The 25,066-nt window shown below is 37.6% G+C and overlaps 1 protein-coding gene across 1 annotated transcript in view; it reads left to right on the top strand.

Annotated features, from left to right (window-relative positions):
- Positions 1-6,317, top strand: part of PLD5 (phospholipase D family member 5) — a 174,670-nt gene extending 168,353 nt beyond the window's left edge. Inside the window, exons 9-10 of the mRNA XM_071548002.1 lie at positions 3,704-3,818; positions 5,849-6,317. Of these exons, the coding sequence (XP_071404103.1) occupies positions 3,704-3,818; positions 5,849-6,084 (351 nt within the window). The 3' untranslated portion in view covers positions 6,085-6,317. The remainder of the gene's footprint in view (positions 1-3,703; positions 3,819-5,848) is intronic.
- The last annotated feature ends 18,749 nt before the right edge of the window (positions 6,318-25,066 follow it).

Genomic DNA, 25,066 nt, shown 5'->3' with positions numbered 1-25,066 from the left:
ATTTTCAAGCCTTCTATACTTCCTGATTGAATCTGAAATTTTTTCTCTTACAAAGTTATTATACAAACAGAACACTAATGTATGGTATCTCAATTCAGTACATCTGCTCAATCTATCTCAATTTGACATCTCTAAGCTTATGTTACTATTGTGCTTGACTATTTTTACATCAAGGTATGTAACTTATTGCTAAGTTTCTTAACACTGGTAAGAAGAGAGTTTGTTATGTTTTGTTTCCTTGCATTGAATACTTCGCCATTTGCCAGTTCTGGACTATTCCCTGTGATATTATTAGTCACACAGTATCATCCACATCTTGTGAAGGGTTAATGCAAGTACCTTAATGCCAGCTGTCTCCATTCCAGTTTTGTTAAGCCAGGAAAACCATGACCATTTTCTTCTGTCTTGATCAAAATATTTAAGACCCTTCAGAAAGATTCACATCCATTTCTGCCTTGCCAAGTACATACTTCCAGTGTGGGTGCATGTTTGTAGATCAGTTCCTCAGGCGCACAGTGACAGTCTTGATGTTGTCAAAGAACATAACATCTAGCAAACTTTTCCTAATGGCTGCCAAGGTGATTTGTTCTAATTTTGTTTAAAGTGTGATGCTCTAATTATTATTGATGTTAAAAAACTGTAATTAAAGATACGGTTTCTCAATGCAGCTGAGTTAGCTGTGAATATACAATACAAATCTCATTCAAAGAAAGGATACTGGACTTTTACATAGAATAATCTTTTTTTAATGTCCTTTATAAAGAAATCACTCAAACAGTTTGCATTGTTGTGCTTGATTTTAAATTCAAAACAATATCTTTGGAATTTTGTTAGTATTTGAACTCATCACAAAAATTAAGCTATGGAACATAGATAGCAATGTCATGTACAGGTAAGTAAGCATGGAATGACATACAAAATTCAGAGACTTTAAGGAAAAAGGTTGGTAATAATTAATGGTCACAAAACTGCATCCCAGTGCCATCCACTATTTCAGGCACTGAAAAAATACTGAATTTATTTCTCATGCACTAAAAACATGCTTCAGTGCTGTTAAGCAAATTTCTTTGCCATAGGTTTCCTGCAGTAAAGTCTCACACAACATCTGATTTCAGGAAATAATAATTTAATAATCGAAAGGTACAGCATTGGGAACATCTCAAGCTGGGTACCTCCAGAGAGGGACCCAGAACAAAGTGATCCAGTCTATGTACCTGTTTACATGCCTTGCACACACCTCTTGGTCCAGTGGTGATTTTTGGTCTGGGGTCTTCCAACGTCTTATTGAATTCTTTCTCTGTGCCCAAGCAAGCAGGCTGTTAACTCTTCTTATCTTGTGGATCTGCAGCTTCTGCTGATGACTGCAGCCTCCTTATCTTCCAGTTCATACTTACGCACTGGCTTAGTTGGCAGAGCACAAGAAGCTGAAAAGTCCTTGATGTAGAGTAGGCACTGCTTAGCAATAACTAAAATGTCAGTGTTATCAACATTATTCTCCTATTAAATTCAAAACACAGCCCTGTACCAGCTACTAGGAAAATTACTAAGAAAATGAACTCTATTCCAGCCAAAAGCTTGTATTTACGTGAAAGTTCACAGCTTGTGGCCTAAGGCATCAGCAGGTCTTAGCTAAGCTACTCATGCTAAGCATGTAAAGCAAAGCAAACAGCATACTAAATCACACAATACTATAACTCAGACTTATTTAAAACTTACTTATTAAGCAAAACAATATTTTTCAACAAGCCCTAATAAGCTTCCATCATGGCAGGTAGGGGGGATGTGTGTCACTCCATGCACAGAGACTCTCCTCAGTGCTGCAATCAGCAGGAGCCTGATTAGTCTTGGTATTTTACACAGAGTCCTTCTAAGCAGTTTTGGTACAACCCCTACCAACATAAAATTGACCCAAATATATTTTCCAATGGGGAGAGATTCTGACAGAGGTCACAGCACACAGTATTAGATAAACAGCAGTCTCTGGGCTACTCTACCTTTGGTTTGCAACTAAGATGGATATCAGGAAAAAGTTCTATACAGAGAGAGTAATCAGGCATTGGAATGGCCTGCCCAGAGAGGTGGTGGATTCACCATCCCTGGAGGTTTTTAAACTGAGATTGGACATGGCACTGAGTGCCATGATCTAGTAAATGGACTGGAGTTGGACCAAGGGTTGGACTTGATGATCTCAGAGGTCTTTTCCAACCCAATCGATTCTATGATTCTAAACCATTTTAACTAGGTTTGGTAGTACTAATTGCAGATAAGCCTGGTCAGAACTTAGAGCAGAGTTCTCCAAGGAAACCCAAACTAATGATTGTGACTCATGATTAAGATTTTCTGAATAAGTATCTATATGCAATTCTGAGGCAACCAGTGGAAAAAAAAAACAAAAACCAAACACCTAAAGCTGATGTTCCTGTTAATTGGTAACAATACATTTTGTAATAGTCAAGCAGTTTACTGCAACAAGCTTGAAACCTACCTACATTATCAGCCTGGTAAAGGCAGCTTTGTGAAACCAAGCACCTGTGTGCTGTGTGTACACTTGTATTTGGGTTAATCGAACTGATGATTCGGGTGCTGCAGAGACCACTGTACTGCCATAGTGAGTTTGGTATTGGACAGCTGAGTTTCCAAAGAGTAAGATTATTCTGAAAGACATTTCCATAACCTAAAATTATTTGTTGAAGGTTTATATTAAAACCAGTACTTGTTTAAGAGATGAATTATGGAAAACAGACCCCCAAGAATTATTAAGGAGCTTTTGGGTAGATATTTTGTAATATTATTGTTCCATGTCTGAAGTGCATGCAATATTCCTTTCATCAGTGATGTATTGTGAATTATGTTTGTTCTGAGAATCTCACCATTACTTCAATCAAAATTTTCCAGTCAGGCAGGAAATATTTAACTTAACTTTCACCTTCATTATGTTATTCTCTGCTTAAGGTTTTGGAATCTATGTCTAGCTATTACCTTACTTGCTATATTCATATTGGAACTCATTTTTGTCTGGTATGGATCAGACAAGGAGTGCAGGTAGCTCCAAAATGAAAAGTAGATAGATAGATAGATAGATAGATAGATAGATAGATAGATAGATAGATAGATAGATGCATACATACATTCATTTTGCTCAGACTTCACCCTCCATGGTAAAACATGCATTTTCCTCTTGTTGCTTGGTACATTTGGTCTCTTCATATCATATTTAATCCTGAGAAGCTTCTAAGTTTCTGAAATTGGCAAGTTTCCTGTTGGAAACTATGCAATATGTGATGTAGAGGCATTAACTCAGCAATTGCTGTGCCTGCCATTCTGGATCCTGAAGCAGACTTCAAACCCCAATGTCCCTTGACAAATGAGGAAACAAGCTAAAGTTCCTGGCTTCAGGCAAAACACAAAGATGGGGGGGGTTTGTTTCACAGCCTTTACTACCTGGCACTGTATTACTTTTAGCATGAAGTAGCTATATACTTTGTATAGTCGAGAATGCCAAGGCAAGGGTATCACAACCTATGAGAACTTACTAAGAAATACAGTGTGCAGTGTTTTATTAAAATTAATGGTTGGCTGTAAAAACTCAAGCTGTTCTGTAGCACTAATTCAGTTTCAGTAAAGATTAGAGAACAGACCATATTTTTTCTGTCATTTATAGAGCAATTCTCATTAACCTGTGCTCCATTCTATTTTATGGCAGAAATTCTTTGACCTTGAGGAAGAGAGTGCATGCTTTCTTAAAGAACAGAAGAACACTTCCCTTCCCAAATTAAATCGTAACAAGTACATGGTGACTGATGGAGCTGCATATATTGGTAAGTAACCACATCTCAAAAATTTTAGCTAGTACCCAAAAGCCTGAAATGACACCCCTTTGCAGATGAGTCCTCTACAGCTAATATGTTTGTTAATAGTTCACTTCTTTGGGAATCTGGATGAAGACTGAGCTTTGAGCCTCTTCCCATTTAAAAACTTTGTTTCCCCTATGAATCAGTTTCTCAGGACCAACATTCTGCTTTCAGTATTTTAAAACAGACTGAAAACACAGATATAACACCATTTATGAAGTGGGAATAACTTGGATTATTAGAATATTCTCTTATTTCTGTAATCCAGTGAAGATGGACTGTTCTCCTTTTCCCATGTTATTAGTAAAGCTATGGTCAATCCTGGTAAATACTGTACAGATGCCTTTCATCCTCATCTTCTGAAGTCTTACTCCTTCTCCTATTGTGACATTTCAGACACTCTCCTAATATTAGGTACATATCTAACTGGTATTTGGGGATAAAAATGTATTTAAGTAAAGTTGCTGCATGGCACCTAGCAAAAGTTCTTTACCAGTCAAGTGCTCACTGAATGCAGCCTGAAAACTGCCTTTTAAAATATCTGAGTTGTACATAAGCTTACAGGATCAGAAAACCATTAGTGAATTAAAAAGCAACTCATAACATTTTAAAAAGCCAAGGGAAAAAACATGCATTCTGATATGCTGCAGATTGATGCTTCAGGGATCTTACTGACTCACTGCAAAGGACTCACAGCCTGTGATGGCAGAGGCAGTGGGGGAGGGCAAGGCTGCAGCCCAGAAGCAAAGCCCACACACACCAGCAATGGGGCATCCCAAGCTGTGTAGAGATACAGCTAAAATCTAGTCTGAAAAGCCCACTTTGATGGGCTCTAAATACATATACACATCCCTACCTTAACCTATCCTAATCTTATTTTTACTTCAAATACTGCAGCTCATTCCTCTATCATCTCCCAAAAGTTTTATGAGCACCCCCCCACCAAAAATAATATTTTTACACTCCATTTTCAACTTCTTCACATAACCAGATCAAATTTCAGTACCTTGGAACTCCTCTGTACAGCATGGATTCTTAGCCAAGTCGGGTTTGTTCTTTCCCATTGTCCTTGCATTGTTAGCTGCACATAAATTAAAAAAAAAAAAAAAGAAATTATCAAAGCTCTGTGAAAGTTGTACAAATGCATGCTAAGGACCTGATCTATCTTTTACTTGAAACCATAGGAAAAACGTCCCTTACAATGAAGCTTCAATTTACCATTCTTGACAACTTTAGAATTCTTAGAATTTCCTGCTAAGTAGCTGAAATTACGCTGAAAAAAGAGTATAAATGTCTCAGATACCTTCATGTTTTATGTATGCTCAGATACTATTTTAAAATATGATCTCTAGTAATGGCATTATTTCTCCAAAATACTGCATGTGTTTTACATATATAACTTGAAATACTTACAGTTCTAGTGAAATAGAAAGAAGTGACTGCAACAATTGGTTTTCCATTAGTCCCGTTATCCTCTTCGTCTTGCTATCACCGAGATTTGAAGGGTTCATTTGTTACTTTAGATTTCAACAAAGGTGGTAATAACTGGCATAAAAAAGCAAAACCTATATTTCTTTCCTGAAATAATACCTATCAAAGGGTAACCTGTAAAAGAGCTATTGGTCTGGAACTTTAAATTGCTTATACAGCAAAAAAAAAATCATTCTTGGTTCTGGAAAGACTGATGAGGAAAGTAAATGGAGTAATAATACAATATATGCAAAAAGAAGAGGAAATTAGTTTTGAATAAATAGAAAAACCTGTTTTCACTTATGAAGGCTTAGAGCTGTTAAACTTCCAGAAACGACCTTCACTACTCAAGGTATTGTAATGGAATTTTTTTCTTTTCTGTTAATATTAAAAGCTTATTTCTGTCTCTGCACTGGGGGAACCGTTAGTGTTTCATGCTGGATTGCCTTTAGGGAGATTAGTTTTTTTGTTTGGCTCTTTGTTTTTAATGTTAGAAACTCATTGTCTATTCCTGCTTTTACTTGTAGGTAATTTTGATTGGGTAGGAAATGCTTTTACGCAGAATGCCGGAGCTGGCCTTGTTATCAACCAGGCAGACACGGGGAACAGCACAAGCATCATTAAGCAACTCAAGGCCGTGTTTGAAAGGGACTGGTACTCACATTATGCCAAAAGTTTACAACCAACAAAAATCCCAAACTGCTTTAATCACAAACCTAATAAAGGAACTTTGAATAAGACTGCCATGAGCAATGTGAATTAGAAAGACTATTTTACTGTTTTAGTATGGCAATGAAGAATTACGTTGGGGTGTAGCCTTCTTTCGTATTTACAGACAAAAGACTTAAAAAGAAAAAAAAAGTTTGGTTGGGGGGGTGTTTTTAGGAAAAAGCACACTTATATTAAAACTGTCTAAACTATATTCTCTATATTGAATTATTTAAGACTTTTGAATTCGTTACTTCTGACATTGAATGTCATTTCCGCTTCCATGTTAATTTTAATGTTTTGCATTTGAATTTAACAGCATTTGTCAATGTTTCTGTTTTAGGACTTTCCCTAATTGCCAACCTGGCTAGAACAAACCTTGCGGCAAAATGAAGATTCAAGCTATGAATCTAAGATCAGTTATTATTGGCATACAAATAGATGGTAGGTTTACTATATTAGAAAATATAAAGGAATAAGCAAATTTTCACCCATGTAAGTAACTTTCTTTAAATAACTACCCAGTCATACAAATACTTCCTAGTTTTGAGCATTTAGTTTGAGTATCACTGTTCAATGTCTTCTAACTAGCCTTAAAATACATTAGAGTTACAGGACTGGTAATTCATTCATCACCTAAAAGAATGAGAAGGTTTTGAGGGATTGGGGTTGGCCTCATCAAATTTGTCACATTCCCTAAAGCCTCTCAGATGGATGGATTTTGTATCAAAGTAATGTGGATTCCTTTCAATATAATAGTTATTCCAATTACATTAATTTCATCTAACAATGTAAACTTCTGGATTAATAACAAAGATCTGGAACTGATTTTTTTTTTTAATTTTTTTGTTATCTCAAGAAAATTTCTTCCCTAAGTTAAATATTTATCAAGTATGAGTCAGCATTTGCATGATGACTCATTATCAAACCAATGCACACCTAAAAATCAAGTACTCCTTTTTTAGAAAGGTCAAGGTTTATGCAAAATCATGCAATAGTTGTTGATAAATGATCATATAGAAATTTTGTTCCATTTTTACACCTGGAAGTGGTTTTTTTCCTAACTTCTATTTAGAAAAAAAATAAAAAAATTGTGAAGTGGCATTTTTTGGTTAGAATGTCATCCATGTAGGTAAATACATCTGCATGGACAGAAAAGTGACGCCTTCACTTAGGCCGCAGTTTCAATTGATGTCAATAGTGTGCCTCTGCAATCACAACTCAGTTGCACCAACAAGCAGCTGAGAAGTTCTGTAAAAATGAGAATTTACTCTTTAAAGAAATACACAGAAATATTTGACAACAGATTTTTCTCCACTAAGAGATGTAATATAGTAATAAAAATGGTTCATTACTATACCTCTGCTTCCATTGAAGAAATACAGCTATGGAAGCAATCTGCATTTCATTAAATATTCACAGAACCTTTTCCAAAATGACAATTTTTTTTTCTCACCTACTGAAGGCACACTTTGAAAACAGTGGGCAAAAGAGAAGGAAAACCAATCATGTTCCAATATATTATTTTAATCTTAAGTTAAAAACCTGCCTTGACTTTCAAACATAGGTGTCACTTATAGGGTAGAAAAATCAAATTTATTTTACAGTCAACACAGCGTAGGAAATTCTAACAAGGCAACCTATGCAAAAATTCAAATTGTCAGCTGGAGACACCCCACAAAACTAAGTATGACCTCAAAAGGCACACTTTTGACAAAGGATGTTTGTTTCTCTTGCAATTGCGAAGATTTACATCATCTTTCCGAAAATAATGATAAAATAAAAAATTTTAAAGTTGTCAACTTTTTCAGGTCTAATACACAGTAACATTCTCTTGTTTTCAGATAAACACATCCCATGTATTAGTCTCATACACACAGAGAAAAGTGCATATTCTGGCATTCTTACAAGAATGAAATATTTAAAATGAAAACATTTTTCTGAGTTGCTGTGAGGAAAGATCTTTGTGAAGAGAAAGTACTGGATTTTCTTCCTTCTGTATATAACTTAGAATATGCAGAGCAAGTGTGGGAGAGAGATCCTCAGCACTTAACTTACTTGTTCCATGTTTTTTAAATTTGTTTAAGGAATTAATACTAGTCCAGATTAGTTTATGGTGAAAATTTCAGCCAAGTTACACCACCAATAAATTTTGTCTTAAGAGTTAAAGGTAAAAAAAATCCCCAAACGAACACACAAAAAGCCCACCACATTATTAAAAGCCACTTCAGGTAGTTGTACAGTTTCTGAGGTGCCCACGGATGGGTTATTTTAAAGCTTCAGATAAGCTTAATATGACATCCTTACATAAAACAGAAAATCATTCAGGCAAACAAAAACCTCCACTGTCTGGAGATGTTAATTGTAGCACCTAATGGCAATAATATACAGGAATGAATCAATATGGTTTTTTGCCCTCTTGCATTATGAACACTGGAAATGTGTTAAGTTTTTTAAATGACATCATATATAAATAATGGTGGATTTGAGTGGAACAGAAATTTGTCAGGTGACAAAGCTAAGCTGTATGTTTACAAAGCAGGATTTAGTGATGAAATCAGACTGTGGAGTTACCACTGATTGGTTGAGTATACCCAATGAATGATTCAGATACAGTAGTTTTACTGGATCAATCCTAGGGAAATACAATCATGAATAGTAACAAGATCTGGTAGTTTACAAATGCATTCTTATCGGCTTGATAAACAAATTCTTGGTGTTTCAATGACCCCCCTCAAAGAGATGATACATTATAGTACTATGTTTTGGTTTTATGAATGGAAGAGTTTGGGTGTTTTTGAATAAATTTTAATGCGAAATACCCACCAGCCATCCTACAAACAGACTAGCAGACTCAAATTTCATTGGGTATAAAATATAGATTGATAGTTTAGTAACTGTTTAGGATGGCATCATCTCCAAAGTTGTACAGAAAGTTTTAGTACATTACATTAGTCAAAAGACAAAGTGCATCCTTGGACTTCAGCAAATAGGAAATTTAAAATAGCAGATTCTTTTTTGAAACTGGTTAAGGGGATTATAGCAAATTATTTGGTTTGGGTGAGTGCTGTTACTGCTTAAATAGATTTACCAGAACAGCCTCGATTCTGGCTTCAGATCCTTCTACCACTGTAATAAATCTCAGCAAATCCATTACAGTGATTTTGCACTAGTTTAGCAGTGATTAGAATCTAAACTAGTTTCCTTTTGCTTCAGCTCTCCTGAGTGTCACCATTGCACAGGCTCTTTCCAAACTTCATGGAGATTTGCATTCAGTGGTTTCTCACAGACCTCATAGGCATAATCCAAAAGATGCACTTTCTCTAGTCCCTTGTAACTGGCATTGGTCACTGTCATATTAAAAGCATTTCCTAAACAGAACAGTTTTATTCTTGAAGAATATAGACTGTAATTGTTGTTTGCTGCAAACATTTACTAGTGCCTTATTCATACAACCTTTTTTTTAACTGTTCCTCACATGAAGTCCTGCTAAAAATCTTGTATCTAGTACTGAAGCATAATGCACTTCCTAAGAAGACTACATATTCTGATGTTTACAGTTTATTACGTAAAACTAGAGTCCCAAAAAGACAAAAACTGACTGCAAGATGTTGGTCCAAACCACAAGCACATCTAAACTGGTGCATTTTCATCCAATCCTAGAACTGGATTTCATAAATTATTCCTGCCTTCATTATCAACTAACCTACAACACAGTTGAATTATTCTGTCCTGCCAAGGTGTAAAACTAAAATCTGAATTCCCCCTACACCTGGCTGACATCAAAACCATAACCACAGAGATTCCTGTAAGCAGAGGTTGAAGTACAAATATCACATAGTGGCTCATTTAGAGATCTTGCATGTTAAGTCTCTAGTAGCCTTGGGCCAACTACCACTTTTTTCTTCCTGAAGCATGAACTACTATCTACAACTACTCTCAGCTTCTCTTTGAAATTCCAGTAAATTCAGGCTCTGCTGGTGGTTCACAGGGAACTTGAGAAACAAGTCAAAAAGCCTCAGGATGCTACTTTCAAGGCCTACCCATTATTTGCTATACTACTAGCTACCTAAATTCTACTACCTTGTTGAGATTTGCATATGTAAAAAAACTGAACAACTAAGCCCTGTGTTACCTGCCATTTAACCCTAATCTAAGGACAAATCCAGACAAAGAATTATACGAGAGGTTTTGTTACTTTAGTGTGTACCTGCTGAAAATAGTGTAGGCTTTCTTACCAAGACAGTAGAGACATCAGCTGGTTATTCCAGTTCTAAATATCCCTCTTTTGGCATCATCATGCCCTTCACTCCTGAGAATGACCTTACAGAGTGCACTTTGTTATCTTAAAACCATTTTGGTCTTCAAAATTAGCTCTTCATTTTCATACAAAAATACTGACTAAATCTATAGTATGTTTCCAAGTGGTAATTTCTGGTATTGTGTTTTCCTTCCACTCTTGCCCTTTCTCTGCATATATATCTCTCATATCGTCATGGGTTTTTTAGTCACTGTTATTCCAATGCAATCTGTGTAAAAAAACCAGAATGAATCCTTGGTATGTTTGAAACTCGCAATGATGCCTCCTGAGTTAAAGGCACCAGTAAACATACTCCACTTTTAACACTGCAGGGTATAGTAGCTCAACTGATTCTCTAGGATAATTGCTTTTCTTAGCTGTAGTTTTTCACTTTAATTACTGCTGGATGTTATTTATGAATTTCTGAGTATTGAATCAGGTTGTTCTTGCATCATCACTTTGCACAAATGCCTTAGAAGCTTGCCAAACTAGCATGTAAAAGAGACCTTGTTCAAAATAGTTTAGACAAGAAAAGAAGAACTCATGTGCTTTATGCTCTGGATGCTGAAGTCAATAGATAAACTCCATTCTTATAAGTGGAGCTTTCTATTGCACCTTCTGTTTAGATAAGTCCTTCAAGGGCTTCAAAGAAAAAGTCTGTGAGAATTGTGTGTTTGAATTACCTTGTGATCAGGAATTTACAGAGAATCTGAATGAAGGATTCATCTGTATTGAATGGCTCAACACAGTTACTTAAATTGGGTTTCCATATCTATATGATACATCTGCATTAACATCCTGAAGTTACATTTTTCCTAAAATTTAGAAAACACGTAGAACAAAAATGAAGCTACTGCAGCCTCTTTCTGAATTAAAATCAGATTTTAAGAGTGTAATTTAATTCTGGCTGCAAATTATTCTGCTATAATAATGGAGTCAGTTGGTTTGTTCATAACAAATTCTACACTGTAATTTTACAGGAAGACTCAATAATTCTTTTTAATCCTGTAAAATGAACATGATCATTTTCCCTTTAAGAACATACCAAAATATAATAAAATGGCTGGCAACTGCAGCATTCCAGAGGATTATTTTGTGTTCTTTTATGTTGTATGGCCACAAACATGAACAATACAAATTGCATGTATTGTGATGGTGGGCATTGCAACTCGCATAGTGATATCCATCCCTCCTGCAGCAGAATAAAATGTAGTAAGGATAGAGGGGAAGGGGAGGAGAGGTAGAGGCAAACTAACTTGGATCAGCCTGAGTTAATAGACTGGGTGCTGGCCTAAAAGCTCCAGGCAGCATTCTTATTTTGTTCCTTTCCCTGCAAAATCCTGTATTTCTTATGCATCTGCCTTGCTTGTCTTTATATGAGTGAACTCCCATGATTGTTTCAGACTTAGGAGGGAACATCTAACAATTACTAACTTAGTGCTTAACAGAAAGGAAGCAGCATGAATGAAGGCCCATTGATGTCTATGTAGCAGGTACTAAATATTAAAGCACTATTTGAAGTGGGGCTCTTCCTTGTACATTAAAACTTTCTAGTGTAATATAAGCAAGGACTTAAAACACAGCACATGCCTGCAAATTTGACATCACACACAGCCTTTGCATATGTTCTCTCAATGTACAAATATAGACATCAGATACCATTCTGAACTACTAATTAACTGGTGAAAACTAAGCACAAGTGTCAAGCAATCAAACTTCACAACTTAATCACACTCAAGTGAGGAAAAGAATCCCCCCCCAAAGTGACAACCATATAAAGTTTATAAGTGACAGAAGCTGTAACTATTGTCAAATGTAACTTTGAGGGACTTAATCAGGAATTTAATATGGAAAGAATCTTTTTGTTAAAGACTAAAGGCATGCACCATCATACATAGTGTTGTTTAAGCAAGATAGCATATAAGACAGAAAATGAGAAGCTCTTCAAATGAAAGTGTGTTGACCAACATTTTATAAACTGACTTGCTAACTAATATTTTCAAGTCACTGTGCTCAATACTCAATTACTCCGCAATATTCTCTTAAAATGCTATACAAGTATTCCTTATTTGTATTTCTTCAAAGGACACTGTGCCTATATTCAGTGTTGTTCTTGAAACTTGACAGAAAATCAGGATGCTTGAAGTGACAGCTGTATCTTTCTAAAGGTCAGAGGGCTGTTCTTCTCATCTAACTTGTCTTCTTACTGTCTCCTACTTCTTCAGCAACCCAGTCCAAGTTTACACTTGTCACTGCCTGAAGAGCAAAGAAAATTAGGTATTTTCAGCTACCTGCAGTTTCTGAAAACTGCTAGCTGCTTAACATGTTGAGATACAAAAAGTATAAAGAAGGAGGTCAAACACACCATTCCAGGTGCCTCACATAATTTTTTACCTGGAAAAGACACATACGTAAAAGCTGAAAAAAATATGGGGGGGGTGGGGAGAATGCTTGGCAAGCTTTAAATGAGGAAGAGGTTCTTTTGTTCATATAAATACCTCTTCTGGTGAACTAATTTTATTCTTTATCACACAACCAGATTTGCAATGACTGAATTGTGTGGCTAACTTTAGCATGAAAAGGTAAGAGGTCAAATGCCCCTTGTCTTCATGAATTGAACTAATTCCTTCACTGTGTAAGACAGGTGAAAGAAGCAGGTGAAAAAAAGAAAATATGTTGTCTCTTTTGAAGGAGTAGGTCAGGTTTCTACTAGAAAGAGAGCTGATATGGTTTCTTAAAAAAGCAAAGATCTTATGCATCCATCTCCTATTATTCCTCACAAGATGGTGCATACCTGTGGGAACTTGAGACTCAGAGCTTAGCACCAACTTCTTTGTGGCAAACTGTCAGACTTCTCAGGAGAGCTCCTTTTCCTCCTTCTCACTATATTCAAGACAGATGTGTCACATGCTTTTAACAATCTCCAGATTTTCCCAAGACATTTCTAAACTAGATGATAAGATGTTTCCCTGAGGAAAGAAAAAATAAATGGGACATTCACTGAGGACCTTCTTCACCGAAGAGCCTTGTACAAATACGAAATTTCATAAGAAATCAGGCTCAAAACCACAAGGCATTCTCATTTTTGTCAACATTTAAAAAATAAATGAGAATTGGAAAAAGAATAAAAGGCTAATGCAGTTCCTCAGATTAATGAAACTGAAATTTATAAACCAAAATGCTGTTATTTTTGTGAATAGTCTCCGCATCTAAACTGCTGCTCTCAGTATGACAGAGATGCAGTGAAGAATCAGTGAATAAAGAGCTTTGATATACTGTACAAAGTTTCACCATTCCAAGTCTTATGTCCATCTATGAATGTATACAGCCTAAAAAGTAGACAAAAAATGGGATTCTGTTTATATTTATACAGACCTTCCTGCCAAATAATCATTAAAAACCAGTCACTTCTCATAGTGTTTGTGTCTTCAAGTGTCCCCACAAAGATCTTAGTGAACAGGTCTGGAGAAAGACAGAAAAGCAACATCTGTGGTGGCAAGTAAGCAAACTAAAATAAACTGTAAGCCCATTTTCCAAGTTGTAAAAGTATTCAGATGCCCCCATATCCATCTCAGATTCAAGATGTCCTTGTGTCAGATTCCAAATACAGATTTGAGGCTCCTCACACACATAGGTACAGAGACACATCCTCAAAGGGAAAGGGAGTGTCTATGCCAGGAGAGCTTGGAATATCTTTAGCACAATGACTTGTTCCACTGCTGTCCTACTCTTAAATAAGACAGGAAATAGTGCAGCTTTCTGGAAAGGGCTACATATCCTTTACTAGAAAATAGGAATATGGACACAAAGTGACTCAGAATAATGAGTTACAAAACTGAACTCCTGGCTGCAGCTCAGAAGTACATCAATGTCACCATTCCTGATAGCACACACCAAAGCCATCTACTCACCTTTTCATTCCCACATTGCATGTGTGCCAGAGCTCACTTTTTTATAAAACAAAGGGCAACGTTTCTCTCTGAATTAAACATTCCAGAAAGCAGTATACCTTTTTTTATTTTTAACAGAGAGAACAGTGACCACTGCCCAAATTCTCTTAGTTTTCCATGCTTCACTTTTCCATTAACAGATGTTTCTGCCATCTCTTCCTGATTTGTCTTTTTCCTTTTCAAGCTATTTTGTCCATGCTGTTTCTGAATCCCTTGCTGCTTTGCATGCAGGGATAAATCCCTGCAGCTTGCATCCTTGGTGCTGTAACATCCTACAAGGTTACTTCCACTAGCTTTACCTGAAGTGCTCAGAAGATGGAAGTGCATGCACACAGTGTTTAAAAAAACACGAATTATGATGTATGAATACAAGGGAAGTCAGGGCAAAAGCAGAGTGTAGGCACTACTGGAAACATACCCGGATGGGAAAAAGGTCATACTCCTCAATCCAATTTCACCTTGGCACATCCAAAACCTGTATCAGGATGTTGGAGCTCAGTTTTGCAAACCTTGCACAACTAGCACAAGCCTTGCCTCCAGATATTTTGTTTGCTGTTGTCCTGGAGTCACATGCCAGGTTAACCTGCCAAACTAGGCAATAACAACCAAGTCAAAACACAGACAACTTCAAGCCGTATCACCTCAACTTTATCCTCCAGGTGGCATTCAGCCACAGAGGGGGTCTAATCTGGGTACTGTCATCTTGTGATTGTTAAGATGGTCCAAGCTCACCATCGTATATAACACGACCACTTTCAAAAGACCAAATTAAGAAAGAAGATCTTTCTGCAAACATATTTTAAATCTCTGAGTATGACTTTGGTACTGCATTGTATTTCCCTACGCAATCTAAATGTAGCAGGAGTTCTTTGTAAAGTTTGCAGAGGAAAAAATGGTATGTACTATATAAGTTTGCTACTATACCTCTTCTGATGGAATAAATATCAAATAGAAAAATCTGTCTAAACTTATTTTGAAAACTGCATGGCCAGCTTATGCAGTAGCTAGATATGTGGCAAGGTTACAGTGTTACTCTCTAAGGAGAATACAATTAATATGCTTATATATTTTGTTCAATTCAAGCACTGTGTAGTCTCCAAGTTCTGCTATGAGAAGTATGGATAACTTCTCATTATCCTTTCTATTCCAAAACACAGTATTTATCACAGATATGTACAATACAGCAACATAGCTTAGGCCTGTTATATAGGTCAGTATCTGCAATGCAAATGAGAACATAGTTTGCCACTGCAAAGGAGAGTGGCTGCAAAATCTATTTTGGATAATCCAATTTATATTTGAGGAAATCAGTGTGTGGTCATTTCTAGAACTGTGAATATAAGCAACTGCTGCATGCTTGTATATTTAATAAGTTTTATTATACTATTTCCTTATATGAATGCCTATGCAGTGTAAATGCTTTAATATAAGATACTGAATGATTTTTTTACACATTATTTTCTAAAGGTTGCTACATTTTACTGCATGCTTATTCATTTTTTTTTGTGTGTTAGTACAAAGTACAAGCAGGAAGACACATGATTTTAATAACTAACACAGCAGCTATTCAAATCCATTCTAAAAACATGTTCTTATGTAAATACTTTTAATTTGGCAAGAAATGTGCTTCCTTTAGACAATGGGCTTGGTTCACAGCAATACTTGTATAATTAATGTTTATATATTAAAAAAAAACAAACCAACAACTCCTGAGTCTATAAATGGGGCTATTGACCCTGCTGCAAATCACTATGTCAGTATGTTTTGATGCCTTTGAAAACATATATCATCTACATTTACTAGGAAAACAGATAACCTGTCCTGATTCAACCTGAAAAACACTGTTGTAATTGAAAAAGACCATTCTTGAAAAAGAATTGTGTTTGGTGCTGCAGGATTACAATGTAGCAATCTTTTTTTTCCTTTCTCATGACCTTAATACAATGAGTTCATGTTACTTGATTGTGAACTGGGCCCACTGTTTACAGTATTACTATATGTAACCAAAGTTCAGTGTAATTAACAAAAAATTGATGGAATTCATTCTTTTGGAATTAAAAAAAAAAGAGACTGACTGATTTTGCTGAGGTTTTGGAAAGCTGGCTTGGTACAGAGTGTTGCTTCTGTACCAATGCATTTTAAACATACAGAAATCACTGGCTGAAAGAGTGATGGCCAAGACAGCATTGTCAGTGGTAATATCTGATACTGCTGAAAACTACATTACCAATGATATAACACTAAATCAAGGTAGTAATGCTTAGTTTAAAGCTATGTAAATATTTATTTAAATGCTGCTGCAGAATCATAGCTATCATTTTTCGATGCTTTGATATCCAAGGATTCCTAATACTACCCGAATGTATTTTATCTGCTTCATTTTTAGGTTTCAACACTTTCATTCAAAGCAAATAACTCCCATTTCTTTGTACTGCACTGAAATAAAGAATCCTGTTTCAGTACATAATGCTTTTCTTGTTCTTTCTGGGTTGTCTATGTCAGGGTTTGTTTCTGTGAGCACCAAATCACAGATGCTGGCCCCTAGTGTCTAGCTCCTACTACCCTCTCTCCCAGTCTTCTATACGTGCACGTAGCAAAGGCAAACCAGGCAACACTCCCAGACTCCCTGGTGCTCGGTGGGGTCTCAGCAGCACTGGCACTGGTAACAGACCCCTGTGGCTTCTGCAACATGATCTTCTTTCTAGTAGATTCAAATTAACATTCTAGTTGGAATTTAGCAAAGTAGAAACTACTCTGGATTTCTCATTTCTCAGGGGAATGCCACAGTAATTGTGATTTTCTGTTGCAGGGACTGCTGTCACATTCTGTTCAGACTACAGGAGTCCTAAACAAATGAACACAAATTCCCCTCTGATTTCCATCTAAAAAGCTTTTAAAGCAGGTCTACTGCTAAATAATTTGCTCTGTGGAGAGAGATTCATGTTCCCCTAGTCTGAAAATGAGAACACTCAGCAGCAGATAATATTTAAACAGAAAAAGTAAAGACTGACAAGAGATGAGAGAAAGCTGAATCTCCTGAGAGAAGCACTGGTCTTAGTAGCATGTGCTTTTCTAAGAGCTGTTTTATGTGTTGTACCAGAACAACAGCTTTTGACTGCACAGGTCACAGTGAGGTAAACAATAGCTGGCTGTACTTTGATCCACACTGTTTCACATACAACACCTGAAGAGACTTCAGGTGCAACAGGAATGATGAGTTCAGAAAAAGGAGAAAGAATGAATTCCCATGCAAAGAAACTTTACCTTAATTCCAAAATTACCTATGTTCCCATTTTATTCTAGCAGTATCAGAGCATCTCACTTTCACAGTTTGCATGCTTTTTGCAAGACATCTTTTCTACTTTATTATTTTAGTACCCATTTGTACAGAAAACAAAGTATACACTAAACAAAAATCTGCATCTAGGAACTTAATATTCTTTTCACATATGCAGCTTCATAACAGTCATATGCAACAGGAAACAAAATCTTAGTCCTGTTTACAGACAATGAGCAACTTTAATTACTTACTGTGCACTGTATCACAAAAGGTAGTTTGCAAAATACATAAAATTTAAATTAAACTTTTGACAACTATTTTCATGTTAAATTTCCTTTCCAAATATGCATTCTCTCTAGAAAGACATGCATGAAAATGTTGATGCGTTCCATGAAAAGATAAAAAAAAATTCAGTCCCAGTAGCTGACAAGAAACCAGCTGCAGTGACACAGCTACAATGCAGGCCACAGCCACTGGACTGATTCATGAAGAAGGAAAGGATTTTATCCTATTCTCTGCCTTTGATCTCATCCAACAAGGTTTGTGCTCCAGTGGATGATGGTGACATGGATGGGTCCCCTCCACTGAAAGTCATACACACTAAGATATAATGAACAACTGCTTTTTATGAGACTGCCTAGTCCTAAACAGGCCACATTTCAAGTAAAACAAATTATACTCACAATACTATAATGTTTTAATAGGCTATATCCTTTCAGACTTGATCTCCATCTCCAAAGCAGCACATACCTTTTATCAATTGAAGCAGGGCACTGATGCCAAAGATGTTGACATCTCTAAGTCAGAATTTTGCAGTTCCCTACAAAAAGAGAGGCCCTTCCCAACCTCTGATTAGATTTTGAGTACCAATACTCATTTCTCACTGAGTGCCACATGTATTCAAGCAATACACTGCACTGAAAGAACCCAGCAAGTGACAGCACTTGTAACCTAGTGAGAGCAACAGCAAATCTGCTGTGATGTGCTCTTGTACTTTGCTAACACTTTTAGTGTCAAGTAATGTAACAAAAATAAAAAAGCCGTTTTCTTTCATAGACTGATTTCTTAACAGTACTGTCATGATATGGCCTCAGCTGGCAACCAAACCCCACATTGCCCTTTCTCACTCTCCCACCAGAGGGATCAGGGAGAGAATGGGGAGAGTAAAAGCCAGAAAACTCATGGGTTAAGATAAAGACAGTTTAATAGGAAAGGCAAAAGCCGCACACACAAGCAAAGCAAAACAAGGAATTCATTCCCTGCTTCCCACAGGCAGGCAGGTGTTCAGCCATCCCCTGAAGAGAAGGGTCCCAGCTCACATAATGGTTACTCAGGAAGACAAGCACCATCACTCCAAACATCGCTCCCCCTTCCTCCTTCTTTCTCCCACTTTGAATACTGAGCATAATGTCATATGGTCTGGAATATCCCTTTGGGCAGTTTGGGTCACCTGTCCTGGCTGTGTCCCCTCCCAACTTCCCACACACCCCCAACTTCCATGTCAATGCAGCAGTGTGAAAAGCAGAAAAAACCTTGGTTCTGTGTAAGCCCTGCTCAGCAATGACAAAAAAAACCTTTATATTATCATCTCTGTTTTTAGCACAAATCCAAAATGTAGCCTCATAGCAGCCACCAGGAAGAAATTTAACTCCACCCCAGGCAAAACCAGCACAAGTACACTCTTTAAAGTAGCTGAAGTGCATAACATGCTAAAAAAGTGCTGAGGCACACTGTCCCTGGTTAAATAACTCCTGAACAGTGTATAGTTGTTGGCCCAACACAAAACTTTAGTCCACTTAGAGAATTCTGCTAAATGTAGCTCAGGTTTTAGACCTGTATTATAGAGAGGAGAAGAATATTCAGAACAGGTGATCTTCCAAATCACTTCATTCCTACTGTCTCACAACCAATGGTGAAACAGTGCCCTCAATATGATGCACAGGGAGTCTGAAAGAGCGCACAGAATCACTGAACAGCAATAACCCACTTTGCAGAGCTCCCATGTCTTCAACTCTTTCTTCTGAACAAAGCACTATTTTGAGACAGAGAAAGGATGGCTTTCTTCAGCTCTTGCACGGTCTTCTTCAGCCTGCTGTTTAAAACTCAGGATCCATACACCAGATAATGCAAAGATGAAACCACAAATCATGGCTCAGTACCAAAGAGTCATGTTCCAGTCCCTTCCCTGTATTCTCTTTGTGATTATAGCCAGTATTGAACCAGTATGGCAGTAAGCCCTTAGATGGATTTTACTGCTGGTGTAATATTATACTCCCAAAGACTATGTTCAGTCTGCCAACAGCATGCTAACACATCTCTGAGGGGTTTATGAGCTACCAGAAAGGTCATGTCTTCAGTAGCAGAACCAGTTTAGTAAGCTCATTTTACAGGCTTATAAATGCTTAAAGCATCTCAGCTCATGCAGAACTTATAAAAGTATAGCCCAAGAATATCTGCACAGCCAAGCTCCAAAGTTAAGGACCTGGTCATACAAACTCATTTCTAACCAAAAGTGCCATTTAAATCAACAGGATAATCCCAGAAAGCACCAAAGGATCAGCACAGTCATTTCAGTTCATATTGATAGAGTATTTAGAGAGTTGCAAACACTCAAAATCTTAGGGATGGTCCTTTCAAAATGGACCATGGTTATATTAGCAGCACAGCAAATACTTTACAGACAAGTAAATAATGAAGTCTACATTCAGTAATGTTCAGTCCAAGAACACACTTCAGTCCAAGAACACACTCCTGAAGCCCTTCAGTTTTACAAAAAACATCTTCTGATCTACAAGCAGAGAAAATGAACATGGGTAAGGCTGTGAAATCACCTTAAAAAATATTAAATAAATAGGCAACCAAAATAGCATTCCAAGCTGTGGCTACCATAATGTCCTGGAAAGTCTGATCCCCAACTTTAAGTATCAAACTGTCAGCAGAATGATCTTTTAAAAATATAATGTTCTTGATCACCTGACTTGGAGAAAAAGATTGGTCTAGCTCAATACAATGGATTCAGCCATGTCATGGAACACCCAAAATAGACAGAATTCTGCAACCTGACCTCTTAAGATCTGTGATTGCAAGGAAATGGTGCAAAAGAGTGAAAGTCTGTACACCATCACTAACCTATACTCTGAACGAAGTCTGAACAACAAAAGTCAGTTTTCACATGAAGGATGAAATTTATCTGTGTCTCATGCTGTTACAATGCCTTGTCAGAATTAATTATTGACTCCACAATGGTTTTCTATACAGAGAGAGCTGCTTGACACACATCCTTCCTCCCAGTGACTTGATAGAAGTCACTGACACAAGTATGAAACCTGTCTGTTACAGGGCAGCAAACATGTTACACTTTAGTGAGAGAGCAATCCAAGGAAATAAACTGAATCCTGCGCTGCACCATAAGTGCAAAGGGTGTGGCAGGCTAAGATAAACAGGGAAGTGGAAAAAATAACAAACTCAGAGAAAAGAGTTGTATCTTGAAAATTCCTAGCCCCAGTCTGTCTGATCTCCTGGCAAGTTTTAGAAGGATTGGAGGTTTCTTCAAACCCTCTTATAGGAGAGTTCCCATACTGGGAGTCTGATCACAGAAACAGCAGCACAATTGCAAGATGAGGCTCCACAGCCATGGACCAGAAGCAGTAACATTTTGGCTTAATGAACTGACAGCAGCAGCTCCAACCTCAGCAGTGCTGCTTTGGCAGACTTCAGCAAAGACTTCTAGGTATTCCCTCTGCCAGGTTTCAGTCTCAACATGCTTAGAGTCCCAAGCCTTCTCTAAGTATCCTGAAAGGTCTTTAACTCAAATATTTAATGGAAGGAGCCAAGTAAGAAACAAGCAATAAAAGACAACTACTTCATTATTTTGACTATAGCTGTATCTGCAATACAACAAAAGATGTAGTAGAGATGTAAAATCTTGGTAAGGATGAAACACTCTGAAGATTTTGGCTTATTTACCTTTAAATAGTCAAATGAAAGGTTCAGAACAGCCACTACAAAGCATGCTTTACAGGAAAAGATTTTTAAATGGTCCATTTTTCCTGTGACTGTAAGGTAAAAAATATCTTGGAATAATCTAAAAAGGGGGGTGGGGGTTGGGGGTGGGGGGTGGAACTAAGGGAAAAATGGTAAAATCTTTAGTACTTCAAGTCCATATTGTTAAGAATGCACATGGTTGCCTTTGTCACACTGTGGCCAGACACATCACATTAGCAATAAATGCCAGGACTAGAACTTCAAACAAGCTGGAACTTGTTCCACTGTCATTTTTATAAGGAGGAAATAGAAAAGTCAGTTGTCACAAGTTTTATTTATATACCCCATAAAATTGCTTATTTGCAATTCCACCAAGTTTTGTTAGCCTGCTTTGCATTCATTAGATTAAGAATGGGAGAGAGGGGATTTATTATCATTATGGCTTCTGGAACATGTGCAGGAATTGAACAGAAATTATATTAATAGAGAAGAAATTATTGAGAGTATCAGGAGCTCCTATCTGGAAGTGAGAAGCATTAATTTAAGATACTGCCAAAGTGATCCCTCTTGGTCATCTCCCCACCTGATACTTTGCACATGTTGTACACAAAAGCCTCCTTCAAATCACAGTGCGGTTCTGTATGGGTGCTGAAGAGTCACCACATGTCATGGCAAAGGGCTCCAGGGGATAGAGTGCAGCCTGGCCAATGACAAAAAGACTAGTTTGTGATGTTAAATTCTCAAAACCTCATTAGACACATTTCTTAAAAAGCAGTGGCCAGAGAAGTGTATGTCATTAATGGCTCCCCTATGAGGCATATGGTAACACAATTTGAAACAATTGGTATACTCCACATAAACTTAACATCCCTCTCTTTGTCTCAATTACTGACATTTTTCCTCAGACCTGCATACAGACTTCCTGACTTAATAGGCATTGTGCCCATAAATACGCCTGTCTGACCTCATAGCTAGCAATTTATTAGCAAAACCAACCATTTTAACATTGTAGCTCAGCTCTAAGGTCAAGACAAAGATCTTCAGAGCATCAATCAAAATCAAGTCCCAGTTGCCCAAAATGACCTAAAAAATGTACACAGCAGCTGCAAGCCCCAGTGAGACTGTATACCACCCTGCTAGATCAGGAATTGTTTGCTCTGAAAAATAACACTTAAGAGATTACCAAAGATCAGTACTGTCACTGCTAAAGGAGCAATAGATCACATCAGGAATTTCCACCATGAGAGTACTCCGTGACAAGTCTGAATAAATTTACAGCACATCCTTTAATTTATGTGTCTGTGCTACTTCTGGGCTACAGGAGGTCATAAAAAGCATGAGATCAGAACCCAAACAAGAATTACTACATCTCATGGTAATAATCATTAGAGATCTGACTGTAATTAGACAGATGGAAGCAGAGAGCAGGCTTTTACTGGTTGTTTAGCCTCTCTCAAGAATACTTCAAGAAATTGTCTCTTCTTTCAAATAAAAAAACATAGCTTGTACAGTGTGAAAAAGGAATTGTAAAATGGTATCATCACAAAAATAAACAACTTTTGTGGTAGCAGCAGTATGTATAAGAATTACATGGATGTCATGGCCGGTCATTACAAGGGTGCCATGGCCGGCACAGGCAGAGCAGTTTAGCATGCTAAAATGTTCAGGGATGGCACAAAGATATTCTTACATCCTTTGCTTTACCCTGAACAAGATGAAGTGTTTTATCTCATTTCAATCTCTTTTTATCTTGACATAGAAAGAGGTACCAATTTTTCTACCAGCTATTCTAGACTTGTACATAGCTAGTAAAACTTTTCCTCAGATTTGCTGGTGTTCCCAAGCAGGAGCAAACCTACACTTAACTGGAATTACTTTGTACCTGTAGAATCATGGGTGATAAGCAAAAAAATGTACAAAGCCAATAAATCTCTGAAATATAAATCACCGAATATATCATGTAGCTTTTAAGAGGTCTTTTCCTTCCCTCCCTGGGGAGAGAATTACTACCTCCCTCCTAATCAGAGCTTCAATTCAAATCCCACAGGATCTGCTAAGACACTTTTAGTTTACAAACACACCTTGTCCTACTCCAATGTTTCCCCTCCTTGAAACAACGATGGAAAATTATGGGGAACTTAACAAAAAGAAACTTTTACAACTGTTAGCTCCCAAGACAAAGAAAGTTAGCAATAAAGCAACAAAGCTGGGTTCTGACTCAAGATGTTTTCTGATCACAGTTAGCACATAGGGGTACCAACCAGGATGTGCCTTCACAAGAAAAAAGGCTGGAAGTCAGTCCATGTGGCATCAGTCTCTGAACCTTTGCATATCTCCATGAAAGAGCTTTATCATTTCTGTGTAAATTAAATCGTCAAATATTATGTGAAAACCTGGGAGTGGAGGGGGAAACTGAAGGGGGCACCCAACCTTAGTTTTTCATTTGAAATGCACTGCTTCCTGGGTATCAGCAATGCATTCCTAATTCCTCCAAAACAACCAGAAGAGCAAAGTGCCAGATGGTGGTGCTTCTGAATATGACAAAAGAATACCTCTCAAAAGAAGCCTCTCAGATTTGCACATTTTTCAGCACCACTGCTCCACTTAGTCCATAACCACTGTGAACTGAGGAAATAATCACAGGCACCACACTGATGATCAGCAACAGAGGCCTATGCTTACTCTCGTGCAGAGGTCAGTTACTGGTCCAAACCAGTGCAGTTTATTGACTCTAAAACAGAAGTGTTAAATTGCTTTGGTGCAGATGAAACTGCATTGGCAAAATGAAGGAAGCAAAGACAGCAACATCAGAAGTCAGTTTAGACACAGTACCTTATATTAGAACAGTTCAATTCAAGAGATTTGGTATTTTTAGTTACAGCCCAGATTAGTGCAAATTAGGCTCATAAAAGTCTGCAATGCTCCTGAAAGTATCTTCTGCACTGAATGATCTTCTAGTTCATCAGCTTTACTACAACACACACACTCAGAATATTAAACCCGCAGATTTAGGAGGCAAACAACCCCTCCCCTGGGGTATGCCTGATTATCACTGCTGGGCAAAATGTGCACATTACAAATCCCAGCCTTTGTAGCTCCCTCTCACTCACACGCAGTGCTGCTGGGGCCAGTCAGGCACCCACCCCTGCCTGCTCCCCCACTATGCAGCACAGACAAAAACTGCTGACAGGAGCCAGGGCCTGCCCGGCTCTGTTTCCCATTACCATTACACACAGAGCAGACTAACTCACTGTGCCACCCCACATCAGGCTCTGGAAGATTCTGTGGCCATGCAGCCAAGCTGCAGCACTGTGTGAGGCCACTGCCATGTTACACAGCCCACCCTGGCATCCCCCATGCAGGGTGCTGAAATGACAGCAGGTGACTCCAGTGGCTGTCACTATGTACACTGGTGCTTTTCAGCCCTGTAAAAAATCCCACAGGTATTCTGAGAAGTAGTTCTCAAGCCATATGAAAAAACAGGCTGGTGCCACCCCTGTGCCAGCCTTTTCCTTCTGCCAAG

Source organism: Pithys albifrons, chromosome 2 (assembly GCF_047495875.1).
Source record: "Pithys albifrons albifrons isolate INPA30051 chromosome 2, PitAlb_v1, whole genome shotgun sequence".
In the NCBI taxonomy this organism is placed as follows: domain Eukaryota; kingdom Metazoa; phylum Chordata; class Aves; order Passeriformes; family Thamnophilidae; genus Pithys; species Pithys albifrons.
Note: the sequence above shows the minus strand (reverse complement) of the source record. Positions and strands in the feature narration are given on the sequence as shown.